Raw genomic sequence first — 20,593 nt, 5'->3', positions numbered from 1 at the left:
CGTTGGACGTTGGAAGAATTTTTATTTACTAGCGTGTCGCGCGCGGATTGTGACCGTGTGTCGTCTCGCGCGGCAGCAAATATTGTACGAACCGTGAGGAATTTGATATATTTTGAGATTCGAATTGTCAATTGGGGAAGCGAGTTATTGAAGCAAAAAGGGGTAGCAATTGAGTGTAGTGAATCGTGTAAAAGACAACAAAATGAGCACACAGGATGCTGGATCGACGGGTGCGGGTGGTGGTCCTGGAGGTGGGGGCGACAAATCAACATCTTCTGGAACGGTGAATGTTTCCACGGGAGCAAAAGCAGTAACATCACTGTCTGTGGGCGGCAGTGGTGCGGGCGGCGGCGGAGCAGGGGGTCAGCTGAGTGCAACGGCTGTCGTTGGTGGAGGCGGGACAACGGTGACCACCACAACGATACCGATCGATTTAGCCTCCGCATCGAAGGTTTTAGTACGGCCCGAAAAGACAACGATGCCCACAACGACGTACAGGTACGTGTTTGCGAATTTTGGTAGCTGGGCCACACACAGAGAGTGGATACGCATTTTTTGGCCGCCACGAATCGCGTCACGGCCGTGCTGTGTATGCGAATGTGTGCGTGCGATGATGAGCAAGTGAAAAGCGGACACGCACACACCGGTTGCAGTTGCCCGTTTAACATCTCACAACTCACACTGGCACACACACACTCGCGCACCCGCTGCTCTAATTCTCACATTGCACGAACAAGAGAGCGAGAGCGCCTGCAAAACGTTCTTATCAAACGAGTATTTATTTTTATTATTATTTTGCTCCTATATGCAGTAATGGGAAGTTTTTGAAGTGAATCGGATTTACTTTTTGCAACATTTGTTCGTAAAGTTAAATAACTGCGCGTGGTTTGTGCTTATATTTTTTTACCCGATCAATAAGTGTTAACCAAAAAAAGTCTCATAAAGTTTACATCAAGTAGACAAGTCCTTTTTGGTCTGCTTTATTTGTACGGAACAAAACAAAAAAACCCTGTAATCCGTGTAACTCCAAGTACCGTATATAGGTTGTCAGCTAAAGTGGTACACAACATATAGTGAGCACCAGGTTGCTTTTCTTCCTTTAGCGGAGTGAAACGTAAAATGTGCAATTCGCATGTTACAAAATGGTTGATGTAACTCGTTGTAAGTCGTTCGTGGTGTGTTAATGAGCAATTAGTAATTTCCATTTTTGTTCTCTCCGTTGTGTTCCTTTTTTGGACTAGATTCGGTTCTGCGCCCGGTAGCCAGATGCGTGTCGTGATTCCGAGCAGTGCCGCGCAGCAAACATTCTACCGGCAGCCGGCCAACATAAAGCAAGGTAATGTGGAAAAAGCTTACCCTTCCCTCCATGCGTACGGTTTGTGTATAATTGAAAAAAATTTGTAAAGTTTTCACCTCTTCCCACGTACTTGCAGATGCGACGGCGAATCGCACACAGATCAGCACCCTACCGGCAGCACGTACCGTCACGCAGAACGCATCCTTGACGGTGTCCCGGGCACCACAAACCACCCCCACCACCGTATCGTACCACGTATCGAACCGTGTTACGGGCACGCCGGTGGTTGCGGCAAACCTGCAGGCAACGACCCGTGCCACCATCAATGGGCCGATACGCATCTCTACGCCACCGATTCAGGTAGCAACGAACAATAATACGACTACGTACGTCCAGCGCCAACCACCGACCGTCGTTCCGTCACGCAGCGTTACCTCGGGTACGGCGACGGCCGCTACGATTATTTCGCAAAGCAGCAGCGGTGCTACGACAACGCTCGTGCCAAACTTCCAGATGTCGACCCCGTTGTTCCGGGCGGGTAGTATCGGGACGGGAGCGGGTCAGGTGGCGGCCGGTGCACCGAGAGCACGCGTTGTCACCCAAACGACACTGTCCGCCAACCATCATCAGGTGACGGGAGTGACCAACAACGCCGGCGGAGCCGGTGGTGGATCGACGGTGGTGAACAATGTAGTGACGCCCGGCGGTGGTTCCGGAGCAGCTCAGCAAGCGGTCGCCATTAGTTCGGCATCCAGCGGCGGTGCTACAGTAGCTTCGAGTGGAACCGGTACGGGTGGTGGACAATCGCAGGCGTTGGTTGCGACGCTTTCAGCAGTGTTGCAAGGACCACGCCAAGTTTCTACACTGCTGTACACGAACAATAGCAACGCACAGCAGTACACGATCGGACCGAACCAGCAACGGTTGGCACTGGCGACAACACTTTCACCCCAGCGGCCACAGGCAACGGTAACGGCGGGAATTCGGCCTACGATTCAACGTTTACCCACTGCAGGGATTCGCGTCAGTACGGGTAGCCTCAACTTCCGATCACCGGTGTTAGCATCCACGACCGTACTGACGACGATCGCTTCCAACACGGGCACGGTCGGTACGGTGACCAACACACAGCAGCAACAGCAGCAACAGGTACAACAGCAAGCCCAACAGCAGCTACAGCAACAGCAACGCACCGTAACGGCAACCGGTACACCGACCGGTGCAACGGCCATTTCAAACGCCATCCCGGCACGGATCATACAGGTGCAAAATCCACCTGCCGGTACAACCGGCACGGCACAGATTGTAAACCGCTTACAGACGAATCTGCTCAACATACAGCCATTGATCGTGAGCAACAGTCGGTTGCCGCAAAGTGCGCTACAGCCCGGCATCACAATCGCCCAGGTGGGCAAACTGACCCAAGTCGCTACGGCTGGGAGTGGTGTGGCGGGTAATGATGGGAGCGGTGCTGGTGGAAATTCCGGCAGTGGGTCCGCAACGACCACAACACTACAGACCGCATCCGGACAGCAGATTGTTGTCAGTACGGGTGGAGCCGGTCCCGGGGGTGGTGGTGGTGGCGGTGGCGTTTCCCCAGCAACAACAGCCATCATTGCCGGTAATCTGATCGCGGCAAATCATCCCGCCTCGCAAACAACTCACCAGGGACAGATAACGCAGATCGTTAACGTTAACGCCGGTCAACCGACGGTAGTATCAGCGGCTGTAAGTAGCGGTGGACAACAGCAGCAACCACAGATCGTCACCGTGAGTCAAGCCAGCGGAGGAGCGGCACCAACCGGAACAGTTATTCCTTTGCCACTTGCGCTTACGAGTGCGAGAAATGTGGGAGGGGCCGGCGCTGGTGCTCACAGTCCACTGAGTATCGTTACGGGAGGAATCGTACGGACGGCCGGTGGTGCCGCTGGTACCACCGGAGTATCCGGTGTTACCACATCGATTGGGTCCGTGCTACCGATTGCCAAAGTAACTCCCCAGCAACAGCAAACACTGGTCTCGATGGAATCTGGTACGACGGGTAGTGGCGTAACGCAACACTATTCCGTTGCGAGTAGCGGTGGCGTATCCGGCGGACCTTCGCTATACATACAAACCCGACCGGGTGGTGCAGGTTTAGCTGGTGCTGGTAAGCCGGGTGGCGCAACCGGTGCAACACTCAGCGTTGTTTCCTCCGGACCAACGGGTGCCGGTGGAACGGGAAGTGGAACCGTCGGATCGGCCGCATCGGCTACAACTTTCCTTCCAACGTCAACATTTTACTACGAGCGTTTAACGTCCTCACCGGCCACGAGTGTACCATCGTCGACCGGTGCCGTGACCATCTCTTCCACCGGTATTCCCGTGTCTTCGGCAACGTTTGTACAAGCCGTGGCCGCGTCATCATCATCCTCCACGATCACCACGGCGAGCGCGATCAGTGGGCCCGTTTTCTCTATTCCCGCTTCCTCCAGTGTGATCAACAGTAGCGGAGGTGGAAGTGGTGGCAATACCACGGTGGTTACGGTGGCCGCCGCCGGTAATCCGACACTAGCACCATACGGCAGCACTGGTTCGTTTGCGATCGTACAAGCATCACCCGCCGGGACAACCGTTGGCGCTCGTACGACCACACTTGCGACCGGCCCAGTTCATGGCATCGTTCCCGCATCGGTGCAAACTGGTTCCGCAGTAGCGGGTAGCAACACATCCGTAGCGGGAAGTATTGTGTCCGTATCGCAGCCGGCATCGAGCGGTGTTTCATCCTCAACCACGGCCCAGATCGTACCGATTCGGTTCCATTCGCAGATGCTTATTGATAGCAGCGGACAAACGCAACAGATCATTGTTTCGAGCGGTGGTGCAGGCGGTGGAACTGGCAGTGGTTCGGCCAGCATTATGCCCATGATTCCTGTCGGTACGAGCGGTGGTACAACGACGGTCGTTACAGCCACCAACAAGCAACAAACCGCCCAGCAAGAATCACCCCAATCGAGCATACTGCGAAAGCGAACGCTCGTGGAGACGGCATCGGGCACTATTAAAGCGACACCGGTTGGAAAGGATCTGACGGCCGCGCTGATGGCGGTCGAACGGGAACGTTCCGTGCGGGAACAACAAGAAGCGCAGCTGCATCTTCTTCAACAGCAGCAGCAACAGCAACACCACCATCTGGTGGCGGAGTTGCGCGACTTAGCCAATGCCTCTCCGCTTCATCTCTCCCGTCCACCTTCAACGGACGGATCGACCACGGTTAGTGCGACTTCCAGTCCCGGTTTGGATGAACAGGAAGAGGAAGAGTTACGTGCGCAAGCATACGCAAACCGAGCGAGCAATGCAATATCCGGCGATGGACACTTTAAACCCGTCCAGGACGAGCACCATTACCTACAGCAGCAACCGTCCCAACAGCAGTCACAACATCATCGGGAAATAATCTCACTACACTGTACCGAAAGCTTCCCAACAAACCTTGGAACCAGCACAACCCTTTCGGTGGTTCCGATGGCAAATCACACTTCGCTCGTTTCGATTGGAGGTACCGGTAGCAGCAACGGAGGCGCTGGAAGCTATGAACAGTCACCGCGTAAAAAAGCACGCAAGCAACTACTTCTCCCAATGACGGATGGGCATCACCATCATCACTTACCATCGGTGAAATCGAACTCGTCCTCTTCCTCCTCATCGTCATCGTCCTCGATGGTTACCAATTCATCCACCTCCTCGACGAACACGACCGGCGGTCAGCATCACCCGTATCTAGGTGGACCCGACGACGAGCGGATGGATACGAGCGGTACCGGACTGGTGGTGCTTGGTAATGCATCGAGCGGTGCATCATCGGTTGGAACCATAGGAGGAAGCAACAGTGGTGGAAATAATCATCAACACACCAATAAGCACAACAGCAGCAACAGCAGTATCAGCTCGTCGATGAACAACAGCAACAACATGCATAACAGTAACAACGTTCGAATGGATCCTCCGTCGGGTTCGGTTTCCGGATCGCAAGTCGGTGGCGGTGTCATCTCGGTGGTGACAGCGAGACAAAGTCTTACGCTGCGTAAACCGCACAACATTAGCTTGTTGCAGGTACGTTACCATTTATGTTGTTAAGAATGTTGTTAGAATAGTCGTATAGATTTATTTATATCAAATTCTTGAGGAGTTAGTCCTTGCGACGGGAAATCTGTCCGGATGGGATTTTGTACTGTTCGAGTCGTGTGGAATCAGTGCTGGGTCTCAAGAATATCTGCTCAAAAAAAACCAAATCATTCTTTCGCCAAATAATGAAGTTACAGCTCAATGAGTTAACTCACTCCTATCCCCATGCGAAATCACTTTTATTCAATAGGAATAACAGCTCAGTGGGTGAGTGAGAGAGTGAGTTGTAATAAAGAGATAATTCTTGCACTCATTAGTTTCTAGTCACCGCGAAGAATTAAATTTCCAATCTAACTCATCCATTGCCATTTGATTCAGTGTTGTGTTTTATATCCCAGAAGTGAATTAAATCATTGCGAGTGAGTTAATAATCGCCACGGTGTGTTGAATCTTCAAACCAATTCACTCGCAGAAAACTCGCTAATGAGTTTTATAATTAAGTAGTGATTGAAATCACTGTGAGCGAGTTAATTCATATATGAGCCATAAAATACTCCTCATTCTTACTTAACAAGATTTAACTCACCCATTCATTCTAACTCGCTTTAGTTTTAAAGTTCTAGTTTTTCAGAAAAGTTTGTGCTAATCGATACATAGAAATTTATCGAAAACTTGTAATCGGATTACATATATTATCCGCAAGTTAATTTTATATTTCATAATACTAAAAAGGAGCATTTGTCATTTTTGCTTTACAGTCGTACAAACAAACGTGGAAATCGGCCAATAATCACTTCCAGCGGTATACGGATGTGAAACAGCGTGAAGAACGGCGACCGACGGTGATGGACATTGCCAATCAGTCACACATTCTGCAGAAGGTGAACGGCTGGAAGATTTACCATCTCAGCGCGCAAATAGAGGATTTGGTAAGCGGATTCTGGGAATCGAATGGCTCTTCCTGACAAAACTAATTGTTTTATTCCATGTGATTACAGTGCGATCTTGAATCTCAAGCCTATGGCAAGTTGGAAAAAATGCTTCGTGCAATGGAAAGCAGTGCCGGTAGTAATGGCAGCGCGGTAAAACTATCAACAGATGTAGAACGCATTAATGAGCTCTTGAAGGTGAGTTTTTGTTCTGAATGGTTAAAGAAAAAGAAACGGATTGCGTGAAACTAATACTGAACCAATTATTCTACTCTTCGCAGGGCAATATGCAACGTAGTAAAATCATCATCGACGGAATTAATGATGCCCGTACGCAGATAATGAAAATTTTCCAACACAAACCACACGTCTCGGACATAATTCTCCGATGCGCTTCAAAGCGCAACTTTAAAAAGCGAGAGAAAACATAAGCTGACCAGCCTGCCACACAAGAATGGGCGGCGGCGGTCACACATATCGGTATTGGTCGGTTGAACACTTGAACAAGCTCTGAAGGGTTCTACCAAACAATGAAAGTATTGTTTCAGTCCGTTGCATTAAATGCATATGGGTTGAAAGAAAAATCTGCGGAACATAAGTTTTGAAAAATTAATGTTTCATGGCGCTTCACAGAAGAAGCTTGTGTAACTGCATCTAATGCAAGTAACAATCGTGTATGTGTGTGGTGTGCCTGTTTGAAGATGTTTGAACAGCTGAGAAGCTGTCAATAGATCCTACGGAACGATAATCTATCTCGGTTCTGTTTGCCTGCTGGTGGAATAATTGTGATTGATTATTTTAATCGAAGCAATAGTCACCGCACCAGAACGCGGGCGTAAAGTTAGTTTCGTAGAATGCACCGAGTAGAGCGGGAACGTTTGTGTCCATTTTGTGTCATATAGCTTGTACATTAGTTGCCGAGTATAGTACATTTTTGGAAACAAAATTCGTTTTCGAAATTGTTTCTTTGTATAGGTTTTTTATGTGTGTGTGTTAATGTGTGCTTCAAATGATGCGAGAAACACAACTCTATTGTAAAATAGTGTCGCGTTTTTCGACGGACCTGTCTTGTATCCACTGGCGGTAAATTCGTGATTGTATGCAGTATAACGTTGATTTCGATAAATCCGTTTCCTTGCGAGGATTAAACGAGCATGTGTAAAATACAAAAAAAAAATCTTATCGATAAGAGGTGTTAAGTTAAGTTGTTTAAGAAGGCAAAACTATCGCCTGGTTTGGGGCGTAGCAAATTGTTGAAAAATAAATTATGTAGATACTTAACCGAGCGTGGAACGTAATAATTTTAATAAGACATTCGAACAACTCCCAATAACGACATCCTGTTAGAGTAATTAATTTTAAAAATACTTTCACCTTATTTAAGAAAACTTTCGAGCTTTAAAAATACAGCACACTATACAAGGATTTTGTTTTGGTTTTTCTCGTATAGAATAAATGTATTCATAATCACTTTAATATATAACAAAAAATCGTATTGAGGGGAACAGATGGATACATGCGAGGGAATTCGCTATTATCGGAATTTCAGTATTAGATATAGCACGAAAAACACAACCATCACAAAGAGAAACATGTAACACATATAGTTACGGTGGCCGCCCTTACCCAACCGGACGACCCGATTTATCGTGTTCGACATAAAGCCACCCGTCCGGTCCATATCCTCGTCAATGCCGCGCAACAGTCGATCCTGGTATCGCACCTCGTTTCCAATGTCGATCGTAAGCGACTTGAGGGCACCGATTTTGCCCTTCAACTCTTCGGCCATTCGTTCGTTTTCCTCCTCGAGTGCATCGTGGCTGGCGCTGCTCGGGCCTGGCGCTTGCTGTGGCAGCGGTTGGTAGCTGTAGCCCTGCGTTCGACGCATTTTTCCACCCGCTGTACCCGATCCGATAAAATTCGCCAACTTGCTGCCGTCTCTGTATCACGTATGCTTAACCACGACGGATAAGTCACACTTTATCGGGAAGATTCCTAATGAGACGTGCTACGATTTATGCGATCAACGGGAAACAATTACACTTTATCGTCACATTCGGGTTTTATAGGTGCAACATCACGATGTTTAATGTATTTGTAGCCCCAAAACTAGCCAGCTTGTTTCGTGAATTTTGTGTACGATGCAATATTTACAAAAATACTGCCGTCATCAGCTAAATGTCAACTGTCAACCAGCAAACCAGCTGTCAAGTGGCGGAGCTTTTCAATGCCCGATCATTCGTGGTGTTTAAATTTTTAAAATATTTTTAGTGTTTTCGGTGACTTTTTGCTACCAAAACAAGCTGTACATTAAAAAAACAATCGAAATGAATCACTATTCTGTTTTTTTATTTTTGGGGACATCGCCCACACTTTGAAATGCCCCGGATAATCGAGACCGCACAATCGACAACAAAAGTGGACGCTTTCCGTACAGCGACGTTTAGCACCCAAAATCCAAAGTCCAAGCGCATCCCAAATCAAAACACCGAAAAGTAAACAATACTTTCTCCTGCGTTTTCTTTTCTTCTGCATTGTTGCGTGCCTATGCGCTGAGTGCAATTAATTTATGTAATTATTCTTTACACCTCAATCGTGAAGATCAAACGTTGTTTGCAAAACAAGCATCCAGCGGGAAAAGGGACTAGGTTTGTGCGTGCTTTATGGATTGGTAATCGGGGTATGCATCTGGAATTTGAATCAAGGACCAGGATCTTCTTACCAAACGGAACTTTCTCTTTCTTACAGCGACTTGAAGGCGCAACATTCGTGAAAGTACGATCGGGAAGATCAAGGCGCAACAGGATGCAGGAAAGTACGATCTACGAGATCCTACCGGTGTTGCTGTGCGGCCTGTCGGTTCCACTGTCCATGTTCATGTGGATCGGAAATGTGGCTTACTCGAAGATAGCAAGCGATAATTCTAGTGCGTATCGAACCGGAACCACTGCTTTCACAAATGAATCCCCGTGCTCACTGTCTTCTCTCTTGCAGACAGCATTATTCCACCTACCCGTTGGCTGTTTTCAGTGCTCGTGCCCGTCCTGCTGATGGTGTACGGGTTGAAGCGTAAGGGCGTAAACAGATCCGGTGCCGCACTAGGGTTGCTTTGTGCCGTAATACTTTCGATAGCATCGCACGCCTTCCTGAGCTGTTTGGCAGCCTTTTTCTTTAGCTCGAGCCGGGCGACTAAATTTCGGGGCCACGCGAAACGAAAGTTTGAGGAAGATTTTAAGGAGGGTGGCCAACGGAACTGGGCCCAGGTAATCTGCAATGCTGGTATGGCGACACAGTTGGCATTGCTGTATCTGCTCGACTGTGGGTACGGTGAGCGGCCGATCGATTTCGTCAATGAGTACCGTTCCAGCTGGCTCGGAGTGGCCGTGATGGGGTCGTTTGCGTGCTGCAACGGTGACACGTGGTCGAGTGAGCTGGGCACGGTCATTGGCAGTGGAGATCCGTTTCTCATCACCACCCGGAAGAGGGTTCCGCGCGGTACGAATGGCGCCATTTCGTTCGTGGGAGTGGTCGTGAGTTTCTTGGGTGGCACATTGATTGGGCTGGTATACTTTCTCACCGTCCGGTATACGGTGGACGCGAGCGTATACCAGAACAGTCCAAACCAGTGGCCTATGATAGTGTTCGGTGGTATGGCGGGTTTGCTAGGTTCGCTGGTAGATTCGCTGCTTGGTGCTACGTTGCAGTATTCGGGCCAGAACGAGCGGGGCATGATTGTGGAGCGACCGGGCAAACATGTGCGCCACATCAGCGGGGTACGGATTTTGGACAACCACAGCGTTAATCTGATATCTACTATCGTGATCGGAATCGTGATGCCCTCGATTGCGATGAATCTCTGGTCAATGTTCTGAAGGGGTATCAGAACGGATAGACTAGCGAGTAGTGGAGGGTTCTTAATATACCAAGTGACTTATTTCCTAATGGTGGCAAGTGAATACATTTTACAGCTGATCTTTAAAAGAAAACGACACAAGATTAGTTTTTTGTGATTGAGAAAGTAAAAATACATTTAGTACAAATTGCTCTAAAACGTGTAAACGTAGCTTAAGAATGCGTTCGTTGTGCTAAGAACGTGGGAAGAGTTATGCACGTTGCAAACGGGATGGAAAATCGTTTTAACCCGCTAACCGTTTGGCCCAAGAACGTCTCGGGCAACAAAATCGTTGCACTGTACATATTAAATATTTTTGGTTCTGGTTCAAAGCAGTATACCTTTTTTACTTTATTCACGTGAAACTTATAGGATTATCTAACGATTTTGATTATCTAACCATCATTGAAATGAAAAAAAGCCGCTAAATAAGTGGGTGACAATTTGTAAAGCGAGTACTAAATAAATTAGCACAACGAAGAAAGCCCCTCAAAGTATGCAATGTATTGAAAAAGTTTGAAATGACTTCTTCTAAAACGACTCAACGATCGCCTAGGTCGTACTTCCCCGATAATAGTTTAAAAGGAGTAATTTTGTAATGAATTAATCCAGAAGATCATTATTCAGTAGAGTTACATTCCGGGTGACAACACAATTATGCCAATGATGCCAAACAATGCTACCTCTCAGTTAGAGAACAGTCGTCAAAAGCTGGACCGATCTCGATACACACAAAGAACACACAAGTATTGTATTGCATACCTTGTATTGCATTAATGCTGCCATTTCGCTCATGTTGATCATCTCTTTGCGAACGAAACGGTCCTTGAAATTAACGGCCCAAGCCAAGTTTGCAACACGAACGTTAATTAGAATGATTCGCTCCAGTTCCAGTTCCATTGCTGACACCATAGAACTGCACCCATGTACTCATTAAAATGGGGTACAAAAAGTTGGTCTGCATATTTCATCCATTCAGGTGCATGTTGTGTCCTCTGGGATGTACATGCAACAACGTTGTCGTATCTACACTTTTTCACAGTCGTTCTTGTTGCCATCCTTTACGGAAAGCATCAATCGAATTGTTGGCTTTGGATGTAACACTGCATCTTCAGTGTTACCCATGCTAATCCATGATACCTGTGGATTGTGAGTGTTTATTTTCGTTGGGTTTTTTTTCACTATCTCCCGAATCTGCAATGCAGCCTTTGTGGCCCATCGCTGGCTTACATCGCTTGGCTGTAATAAACCAACGGATATGGGAAACTTTTTTAATCATTCCCTCCATCCACATTCTCAACCTTCCGAACCGTTCATCCTTATACTCGCAGACAAAGAATAGGTAGGTGTAGGGGATTTTTGAATGTGGCAAATGTGAATGTTTTGTGTGTGCCACAAACACACAGTGCAAACGAAGGTGCATTTGTGTGATGGAATGGGATAGAAAAGTTATCCCAAACCGACCCAAAGCCTTGTTCGGTTCCGTTCATCTGAATGAGGAAAGCATGCCTTGCAGGGTGTTCGAGCATTGAATGGTAGCGTTGGAACCATTTCTGGATTCTTTTCAAGTTGAACTAGAACACGCTTAGAAACACGTTCCATTTTTTGGATCTTGAGGCATCTTTGTAAAATATTTTAGTCCAGAAAACGCGATAATTAAATAATTCACTTTCTATCTATTTCTATGAGCATATCTTAAACTGTTAAATTTGGTAATTTGGTAGTGAATTCAATTGTATAAAAACAATTAAATGTAGATATTGAACACAGATCTATAATAGTTATTGAATTTTCTCAATCTTGAGACTTGAGTAATTTCTTATTTGAAGTTATTTCCTATGGAATTTATGCGTCTCTACACACAAAAATACCTTCATTCAATTAAATGATCTTCATTCAATTTACTAGTATTTGTAATACATTTTTACTCCAAAAAATAATTTATCATTGACGTGAGGGTGACACATTTTCTAACCAATTAACGCATTTTATTAGCATACACTTTTTATCCTGGAAAAACGCCAATTTATCATAAATTGAGCGATTCAAAATCCACAAAGAAGATTTAACATATTTAAATTATGTTGCTCTTTTTTGCGAAATCCCATCGGGTAGCTCAAACACTTTCGGGACAATTAAGGGTAGCTCAAACAGTTTCTATCTCACAGTACAGAACGACATGTGAAAACGTTATGTTTAGTATTTTTAATAACTCTCTTTTAGTTAGTCTTGAGTGAATAAATTACTGTTTGATTAAATTAAATTTTTAATACACGGATTTTTTCATTTTTGTCATAAAATTCCCGTATAAATCCTTTTTTAAACATTTAACTAACATTTTTTATTTCGCTTCATTTTTATTGTAATAATTAATACCGTTACAAATAATTAAATGAAATACATATTGTTACAAATCTATAATAAAAAATCATAACAATAAGTTTTAATTTTATATCCAACAAGCAATTTTACCACAGCACAATTTGAGCGCCTAAATGTATGCAATCGAACCAACGCGTGAGCACTCTTCAAAAATGCAGAAGAGGCCTTATCACCTTATCTCCAACTCCAAAAAACCCTGTAAGCGAAAAGGAATGTAACGTTCAGTATAAGAAAACCACCTTGTTTTTATTATCCTTTTTCGTTATTTTTGCTCCCATGGTTCACGTGTTGAGTTGCTGCACCGTGTTGTGTTGTTATGGTACGAAAGAAAACCAGGACAGACGTTTGAGGAAATGAGTGCAACACGTCGAAGGTGTGACCAGGTTGATGGGAAAACGGTGCGATGCTGCCATGGTTGGTGGTCGGGGGCACGGGTTGTGCTTAATATTCCGGGTTATGAATAATTTATGTGTTCCCGTTCGTCCTGGTGCTTGATGTTCAAGGTCATCGGGACGTTACGTACCCTTTTATTATCGCCCCCATCATCAGCTGCATGTTGACGATGGAAAACCGATATAAAATAACAACCTGTACCTTTGTTTGTTTCCTTTGTTTTCCTTATTCCGGTGTAGGATCAACAACGAAAGAAAGGAAAAGCATTCCACATGGTGGCAAGAAGGGGGAGAAATTAATGATGCACTTTTAATGTCGTGCTTATTTTCCCTCCCAGCTGCAACAATGGTTCACACATTCCGCTAGACAACAAATTTGCTGGCCAGCTGGCAACAATAAAAAAAAAAACCGTAGAAGACAAAAACTACCGCGGTAGACCACAAAAGCAATAATAAAGTGTCAGAATCGGAATGGAAAACTGTCCGCGAAAGGATTGCTACCCGGGTCCGGTAAAACGGGGGGAGGTTTTCCTCGTCTTTGTGCTGCCGTCTATTCTTTGTGTAATCACGTGCAGTGCCGTGTGCTGTAGACAGGTGTTACGAAGCATTAATGTGCAGTTTTTATTGGTTTCGAACGCGATTTTACTGCTTTCACCGTACCGTTCTTGCATTCTGTTTGGTTTGGTTCGGGGGGAAAATACTTCTCCTTATGGCTGTGGTTCGGGTTTCCACGGTGGGGAATTCGGGCGCTAGTTCTCCTTTTCCCGAAGCAGTACCCTAGCACAGCGACCGGCTGGGGAAACACGCCATTGTTTACGTTCATTACGCTTTCACCGGGCGTGTGTGCCTCGTTACCCTTCGGAAAGACGGAATCCGATCCGGGTTGTCATGGTGATTGTGAGGTGATAGGTGATGATTTCCAGCGGCGTACGGCGACAGTCTGTATGGGGTGGAATTTGTGGCGCCGATTGCAGCCATTCAGGGGTATATCTTTTTGCTGCTTCGCTCCGTTAGCAGCGGAAACGAATCGCCTACGCGTGCCTTTCGAATTTAAAAAGGGCAATGAAAATCAAAATTACAAGTACACGTATCGAGCGAACAACTCGGCTGCTGTTGAATACCTGTGGCAGTAAGGGCGTCGTAATAACGGAGCGGTGGTTCGTTGAAATGGATGTTATTTGCTTGTCTTTCCCTTTCGTGGTAGTGCGCTTCATGCTATGCTCATCGTATTTGTATGCGTCTCTTGATTCTCGCAAGCATACAAAACACAGCTTTTCAGCACCGTCTACAATTCCGTTCGCGGAATTTTGTAATGAAGCAGAAGTGTTAGTAAAAAGAATGAAGCGAAAAAAAAACTCGAGAAACAGACTCGGTCAAAAGATCGGCGAAATCGAAACGGCAGGCTTTAAATGGTACGGTGTGCGTCTGTGGTCTGTGTGGGCATATAGTACCACCAAGCACAATTGAAAATGGCACCGGAATATGATTTCAATTTGGCGCCCCCCTAATGGCATTTCCGAAAGCTGCCAAAAGGAAGTGTCGTTTGTCGCTTGGCCGATTGAATTTCATCCACACGGTGCGTATTGAGCGTTTGGGGAAGGGCTGCCGGTGTGCGGGCGCTTACAAGCGAGCTGGAAAATGAAGACCTTAATAATACAGTTCGTTAAGTCTCCCATTCGGGACGGTATTTTATTCTTTCGTCTTCACTTGTGCATGAAATACACTAAGTACCTGCTTGTGTGCGAGATTGTGTTCGATGGGAGGAATAAGCATCGTACCGGCGAAAATTTATTAGACGCGTGAGTTACGAGCTGAAAATTGTCGTCAAGTATGCCGTTGCCATATTATGTTAATATTGGTGGAATTTTTGAACGAGCTTTACGATATTGACAGCATAATGGATCAGGTTTGATAAATTGTTGTGAATATGTTTTCTGAACAATTGCGCCTAAAGGTATGCAATGCTGCGATCGTTTCAAGCTATTTGATAATTACGCATAGCAATTGCATACATTCAGGCGTAAATACAATAAAACGAAAGTTAAGAAAACGACTCTTAATGTCTTATTTAGCAATCTAAAACAATATTATTCTTCAAATTGCTCAAATTTAAAGCATTGATCAATTTCATTATAGAAATTAACTGTCTCGCTGTTGTATAATCATTTATATCCTCAATCAACTATTTATTGGTTCGCATCAAACTCGAACGACCCCGGGTTTTGAGCACACATAATTGAGTATAATCCATCGTGATGTGTTTTAAAATTTATTCCTTCCGTCAGTTCCTTTTTATCTTTTTTCAGGTTTTCTTGCAACGCTACTCATCATTTCCTTCGTTCGTTCGTTCGACTGAAGGTCATGATCCATCCGGCAGTAGCGTTGCTCCTTTTTTTTGCTCGCGACTGGCTAATAAAATGTGGAAAAATCGCCATCATCGCGAATTGATTTATGATTATGTACTCTCGACACAGACAAAGAACACTGGCGCACACAGTCTTGTACACACACACACATACAGCCAAGGCGTTCACTCAATTGCCAAAAGATGAGGGTAGTTTGAAATGAATCGAAGCAGGATCATAATCTTCTGCCCCTGCCGCGATTGTTCTCCGCCAGTTTGCCAAAGAAGCTGTTCCATGTTCCGGGCGAGTGGAAGTGCAGCGAAAGCGAAACAATGCTCCTCTATGCATAGCTCTTCAGGGAATGAAATAGTGGTAGTGATCGCTTGCGCTCGAATATACTCAGCAAGGAAGTTGGGTAAGGTTTTCGACACCAAAAGTACAGCCACAGAGAGGGGTTTCGTTGGTGGTGAGTGCAGATGGTCATAAAATTGATTCAGATAAAAAGCAATTTTCGCCTCATAATTCTCGCCATCATCTGTTGGCCCGGAACCGGTGGCTTACGGATTGTCGAAAAGTGCGGCACAACGCTGAAAGTTTAGCTTTGGCTGTGGTGTGGATGGGATGGTAGGATGATTGTGGACACGAGACTACTTGATTTGAATTTTCGTTGTTTTACTTCCGCTTTGGTTTTCTTGTCTTGGATACGATTTAATTTTTCCTATAGTCTGTAAAAAAATAAGGAATAATACTACGAGACCAGGTGAAAAATCAATTGTAAATAGCACTAATTAAGGCGATTTATAACACTGATTAAACAATTCGTTGATAAATGCGCCCCTTAATATGCAATCCGCTAAACAAAACGACCATAATTTGTCTATTTTGCTTAATGGAACCCTAGGGGGGCTCCCGGATAACATTTGTGCGAAAAAAAAATGAACTGTAAAAAGTAAATGGAAGTTTTCCTGGGATAAAACAGTAAAAGCCATCTAATAAATGTTCGTGTAGTTGGTTGCATACATATAGGCGTAGAAATTGAACTAGGGTTAAATGCGCTATTGGAGGCGCCTGCTCAACCAATGGTTATTAGATTATTTAATTAATTTATTTATTTGGGTATGATGCTAGGAATAATATTAAAAACAATATTGTAATAATCACAATACAGTATTTTCGTTAATTAATATTCAAGAAACAGAAGTTTTTATCACTTAGAATGAATAATGTTAGACATAAATTAGATACTTTGAAAACTGTTGATAATTATTTCTTGTCTCATTAAATTTTTCTTCCTTAAATTTCTTTCAATTCAATAAAAAATATTCTTCTCATTCTCATTCTCAAAAAACCAAACCATTATATATACGCCCAGATCTATGCAATTAAAGTCATTGTTATGTGCTGGGTGATTAATAACGGTTGTATCCTTTTTGGTAAACTTTTTCCTGCAACAATGTTATTATTGCAGTATTTAAATCTTAACTGAAAACATTATTCCCCACATTTCATGTACATCGTTCGCAAATAAGCTCGTATACCGTGAAGCTACATTAACGCTGATGCTATTCTAATTTGTTAATTAAATCCACACGCCGACAATACATCCTGGAAATGCTTACATCCAGTTAGCTTCTTGAGCATTCCGGGAAGATTTGTCGTGAACGCTTTACAACCGGGCAAAGTTCCGGAAACGTATAAAGCTCTACGGGGAAATAAAGCCAGCGCCTACACGCGGTGTTGCATTCGCCCTGTCGCCCGGGTACGTCGAGCAGGCTCGCACATTCAAACCAATGGCAGAAGAAGCTTGCGTGGCGACAGGTACGTAGCATAATAAACTTTGCCAAGAATATTCTCGTTCGTTGCTGGTTGTCGTTTTAAGACCAGCTTCGTTGGCGGACGTTCGAATGCTGGGAAGTAAATCTTGCCACTGAAGAACTCTTTGCTCAACTTTTCCCATTTGAACCGGGGGATACGCGCGGGAACATTCGAGATCCAGTCTGCTGGAGCTAGTGGTGGGAAAAAATCGATAAACCAGACTAGACAGACAAGGATCACGCCATGTCGGAGCTTCCTGTTCCTTGGTTCTGTTTCACTCATCCGTACGGCGTCACTATCGGTGGGACCGATATGCCCAGTGAATGGGAGCCACAAACGGGCACCACAAACTGCACACCATAGTTCCGTCTTGCGAACCATTTTGTCGGTGCAAACTTTATTCCTTAACTTCCAATCGAGTTTGGCTCGCTGCAAAAGCTTCGGGTGCAGTAAATCGTGCGTCGTGGCCCTTCGGGTCAGGGTGCCGGTGTCGAAGAAGTGTAAAGACTATCTTGCTGAAGGAATCTGAAGGAAAACTTTGCCTTCAGCAAAACCGATTGCACTAGAACAGAAGAAACACAAAAGGCGGCATGTAATGCAAAACCCCGTACACGGGAATCGAGCTTCATTTTCGTTTGGAAAGGAAAGCATTTTCCTTTTATGCTTTTATGCTGCCCAGCCCAGTGTGCGTTCGTACCATTTTCGTACCAATCGCAGGCTGCGGTGGCCATTGCCTACAACACCCGCAACGTGGCCAATAAGGTCGGGCGAAGGGCAAAGTCTATTAGTTTTTAATTAAATTTTACATCCGGAACAAGCGGTCAAAGACAATTGGCGGTGAAAATGCGATCGGAGACAACTTTATCCGGAAAGCGTTTGGGTGGACTGGTGTCCTTAACGGGATATTTTTTTTGCATTTGATGAGACATAAAATTAAGAGGGTGGATTTGATTTTTAATGAATGCTTTTGTAGTTGTGCCATGGTAATGTTCCTTTCGACGTTTTACCCTTTGATGATGGGTTTTAAGAAAGAATGCTTCCTTTTGAAATTAATTTTGTTAGAAATGCTTGATATATTCAACATAGAATCAAGCAAGGCACTAACAATAATGAGCAATAATGTTAAATTCGCATCTCATAAGATGTGACGAGCTCGTTGAAAGGAGCTAAAAATTCGGTGAATTTGGTATCGGAAGGGAAAAAAAATCAATAATGCGCCGTGAAACATTTCCAAGAACAACACTGGAATGGTGTAATGAATTGCGTAAAATAATGTCTATTTACGAGAAGGTGATATAAACAACCCAAGCCGAAATTGGTTGTTTGTCTGCCTGTTGCGCCGTTGTTGATTGGGTTTTCTGCCACGGTTTTAGATTAATATTTAATGATGAACATTTGTGAAGAAGGGAAAAAAATTAAAATGTTAAAATTGATTACCAGGAATAAAGTTGAACTGCTAGAAAACGTCATGTAAATGTACGGATTATGAATATGCTCCTGAAGGTATGCAATTAGGTATGCAAAACAGACAATGTACAATTTTCCGTATTAGAAAACAAAACGCAAATTGGCTTTACGATGACAATATTGAAGTAAAAAATGAAAAGATAAAGCATAAATTGATTTTACGGAATGGAATAAAACTGCTTGATGTATAGAAAAACTAAAACTCCATAAAAATACGAATTATTCATAAAACCCCTGAAGGTATGCAAACGGGTAAACAAATAAGAGTAAAAGATTTTAACGCATGAGCAAACAATACGCATCTTCGCTTTACTATAAATGAATTATTCGATTGGAGTTCGAAAGTGCTGGACATATAGAAGTATACTAACACGTCATAAATAAACGGATTACCGATAAAACACTGAAGCAAATGTGTATGAATAAATAGACAATTTAAATTTTCCGCACCACCGAACAGGGCAGAAATTGGCTTACGGCTTGTATGAAGATGTTACGATCGTGCATAACCTTTGGCCATGGTTATCTATCGATCGATTATGTATGCTCAAAACAAGGGGGAGAACCATATCCGTTGACGAGTTTATTGAAACTGCATCAATGTTATTGATAGGTAAACACTGTCATACTTACCCCGTCCACCAGCTGGGTGTATCCTTACCGAAGGCAGGCAGCAGCAACACTGCAAAGGATAGGCAAAGTCCTCGAAAGGTCGTGATTGTTGTGTATGCAGGATAGCAAAAGTTGGCTAGAAAAAGAAAACGAATGCACAGTGTGCAACGTTACTGCGGTAGAAATAATAGCCCTTTTCCTTGGTTTGAGCGGTAATGGCGCTGAGTTGGCAGCAAAATTGCATGTGCACGTGTTATGCACGTCGTTGCGGTTATCGTTGGCAAATTATGTCCGCCCGGGGAATGGCAGTTCTGCTTTTGCGTGTGTGTGCTTGCACGAGAAAAGAAAATGCCCGAGAGCCAGAGGGCCGTAAACAATCGATCGAAGTAATCCGTACCGTAGTAACCATCGACGTTCCCATCGATACTAGCTGATTAAACGCTTAACTATGGGCTTAGTGCAGTAGTGTTGGGTAAAATTCAATTTCTTCCGGAGTCGGACAAGAATCTCAAAAGTAATCACAGACAAAATCCTCTAACACCCAAAGAAAACTAAGCCAACGCCCTGTTGTAACAACGTTGTTGTTAAAAAACAACAAGACTTTGTTGAAAGCCCCATTACTGGTAAACTGTGGAAAACCTCCAAGAAAACTGGCTGTAAACATAAAAAAACACTGCTGAAAAGCAAATAAAAAACTCTGCAAAATTCCTGTCCAAACTTTGGTTTAAACAGTGCCGGTAGACTGCAAAAATCTCCAAGAAAATAGAGAAAAACATCAAAGGAAACCAATGGAAAACTTTTGGAAACCTCGAAGAAATCCCCAATGCTGTATTCGAGCACTGTTGAAAACCTCCAATATTGTACTAAAATTCTAAAGAAAATGTCTCCAAAACTTGTGAAAAACTCGTCGGAAAGCTATGCTAAATTCTATAAAAAAAATGCTGCACAATCTTTGGAAAATAACAACAAACCCTAAGAAAAACTGAGAAAAGTTATTGTAAAAGTCGTGGAACACTAATTAAAAAATCCGACGTTAACTGCAGCGTTGATTGTTGGAATCGATTCCGTATATGACTCCCCCCTAAGTTACATAAATACCTCGAAGTAAACATCAGAGTTAACACCGGAGTTAACACCGGAGTCGAGTTCCAGAGTTCCGGAGTTGTATTCGGAGTTAACCCCGGGGTCGATCTTGAATGTCCGGAGTGTTCCGGATTCAAGACGACTTCAGAATATTCCGGATGCAAATTCGGAGTTAGCTCCGGAGTAATCCGGAGTAGTCCGCAATCAAGTATGTAGTAGGCTCCGGAGCAATTCCAAGACAATTCCGGAAACGAAGTAATCCGGAACAATCCAGC

General features: G+C 44.4%; 3 protein-coding genes across 3 annotated transcripts; 2 read left to right on the top strand and 1 right to left on the bottom strand.

Moving 5' to 3' along the window:
- The first annotated feature begins 202 nt into the window (after positions 1 to 202).
- LOC128709798 (mucin-19-like) lies at positions 203 to 6,761 on the top strand. Its single transcript, XM_053804817.1, has 6 exons — positions 203 to 498; positions 1,242 to 1,336; positions 1,407 to 5,389; positions 6,160 to 6,330; positions 6,400 to 6,528; positions 6,612 to 6,761. Exons 1-6 carry the CDS (start codon positions 203 to 205, stop codon positions 6,759 to 6,761), a joined length of 4,824 nt encoding a protein of 1,607 aa, XP_053660792.1.
- A 1,103-nt stretch (positions 6,762 to 7,864) lies between these two features.
- Positions 7,865 to 8,218, bottom strand: LOC128709800 (BET1 homolog). The gene has a single exon (XM_053804819.1). The coding sequence runs from the start codon at positions 8,216 to 8,218 to the stop codon at positions 7,865 to 7,867; it is 354 nt and encodes a 117-aa protein (XP_053660794.1).
- Positions 8,219 to 9,135: 917 nt separating this feature from the next.
- Positions 9,136 to 10,202, top strand: LOC128709799 (transmembrane protein 19). The gene is made up of 2 exons (XM_053804818.1): positions 9,136 to 9,256; positions 9,325 to 10,202. The coding sequence occupies exons 1-2, from the start codon at positions 9,136 to 9,138 to the stop codon at positions 10,200 to 10,202; spliced, it is 999 nt and encodes a 332-aa protein (XP_053660793.1).
- Positions 10,203 to 20,593: the final 10,391 nt, after the last annotated feature.

Source organism: Anopheles marshallii, chromosome 2, assembly GCF_943734725.1.
Source record: "Anopheles marshallii chromosome 2, idAnoMarsDA_429_01, whole genome shotgun sequence".
NCBI lineage: Eukaryota > Metazoa > Arthropoda > Insecta > Diptera > Culicidae > Anopheles > Anopheles marshallii.
This window is presented reverse-complemented; position numbering and strand designations above follow the sequence as displayed.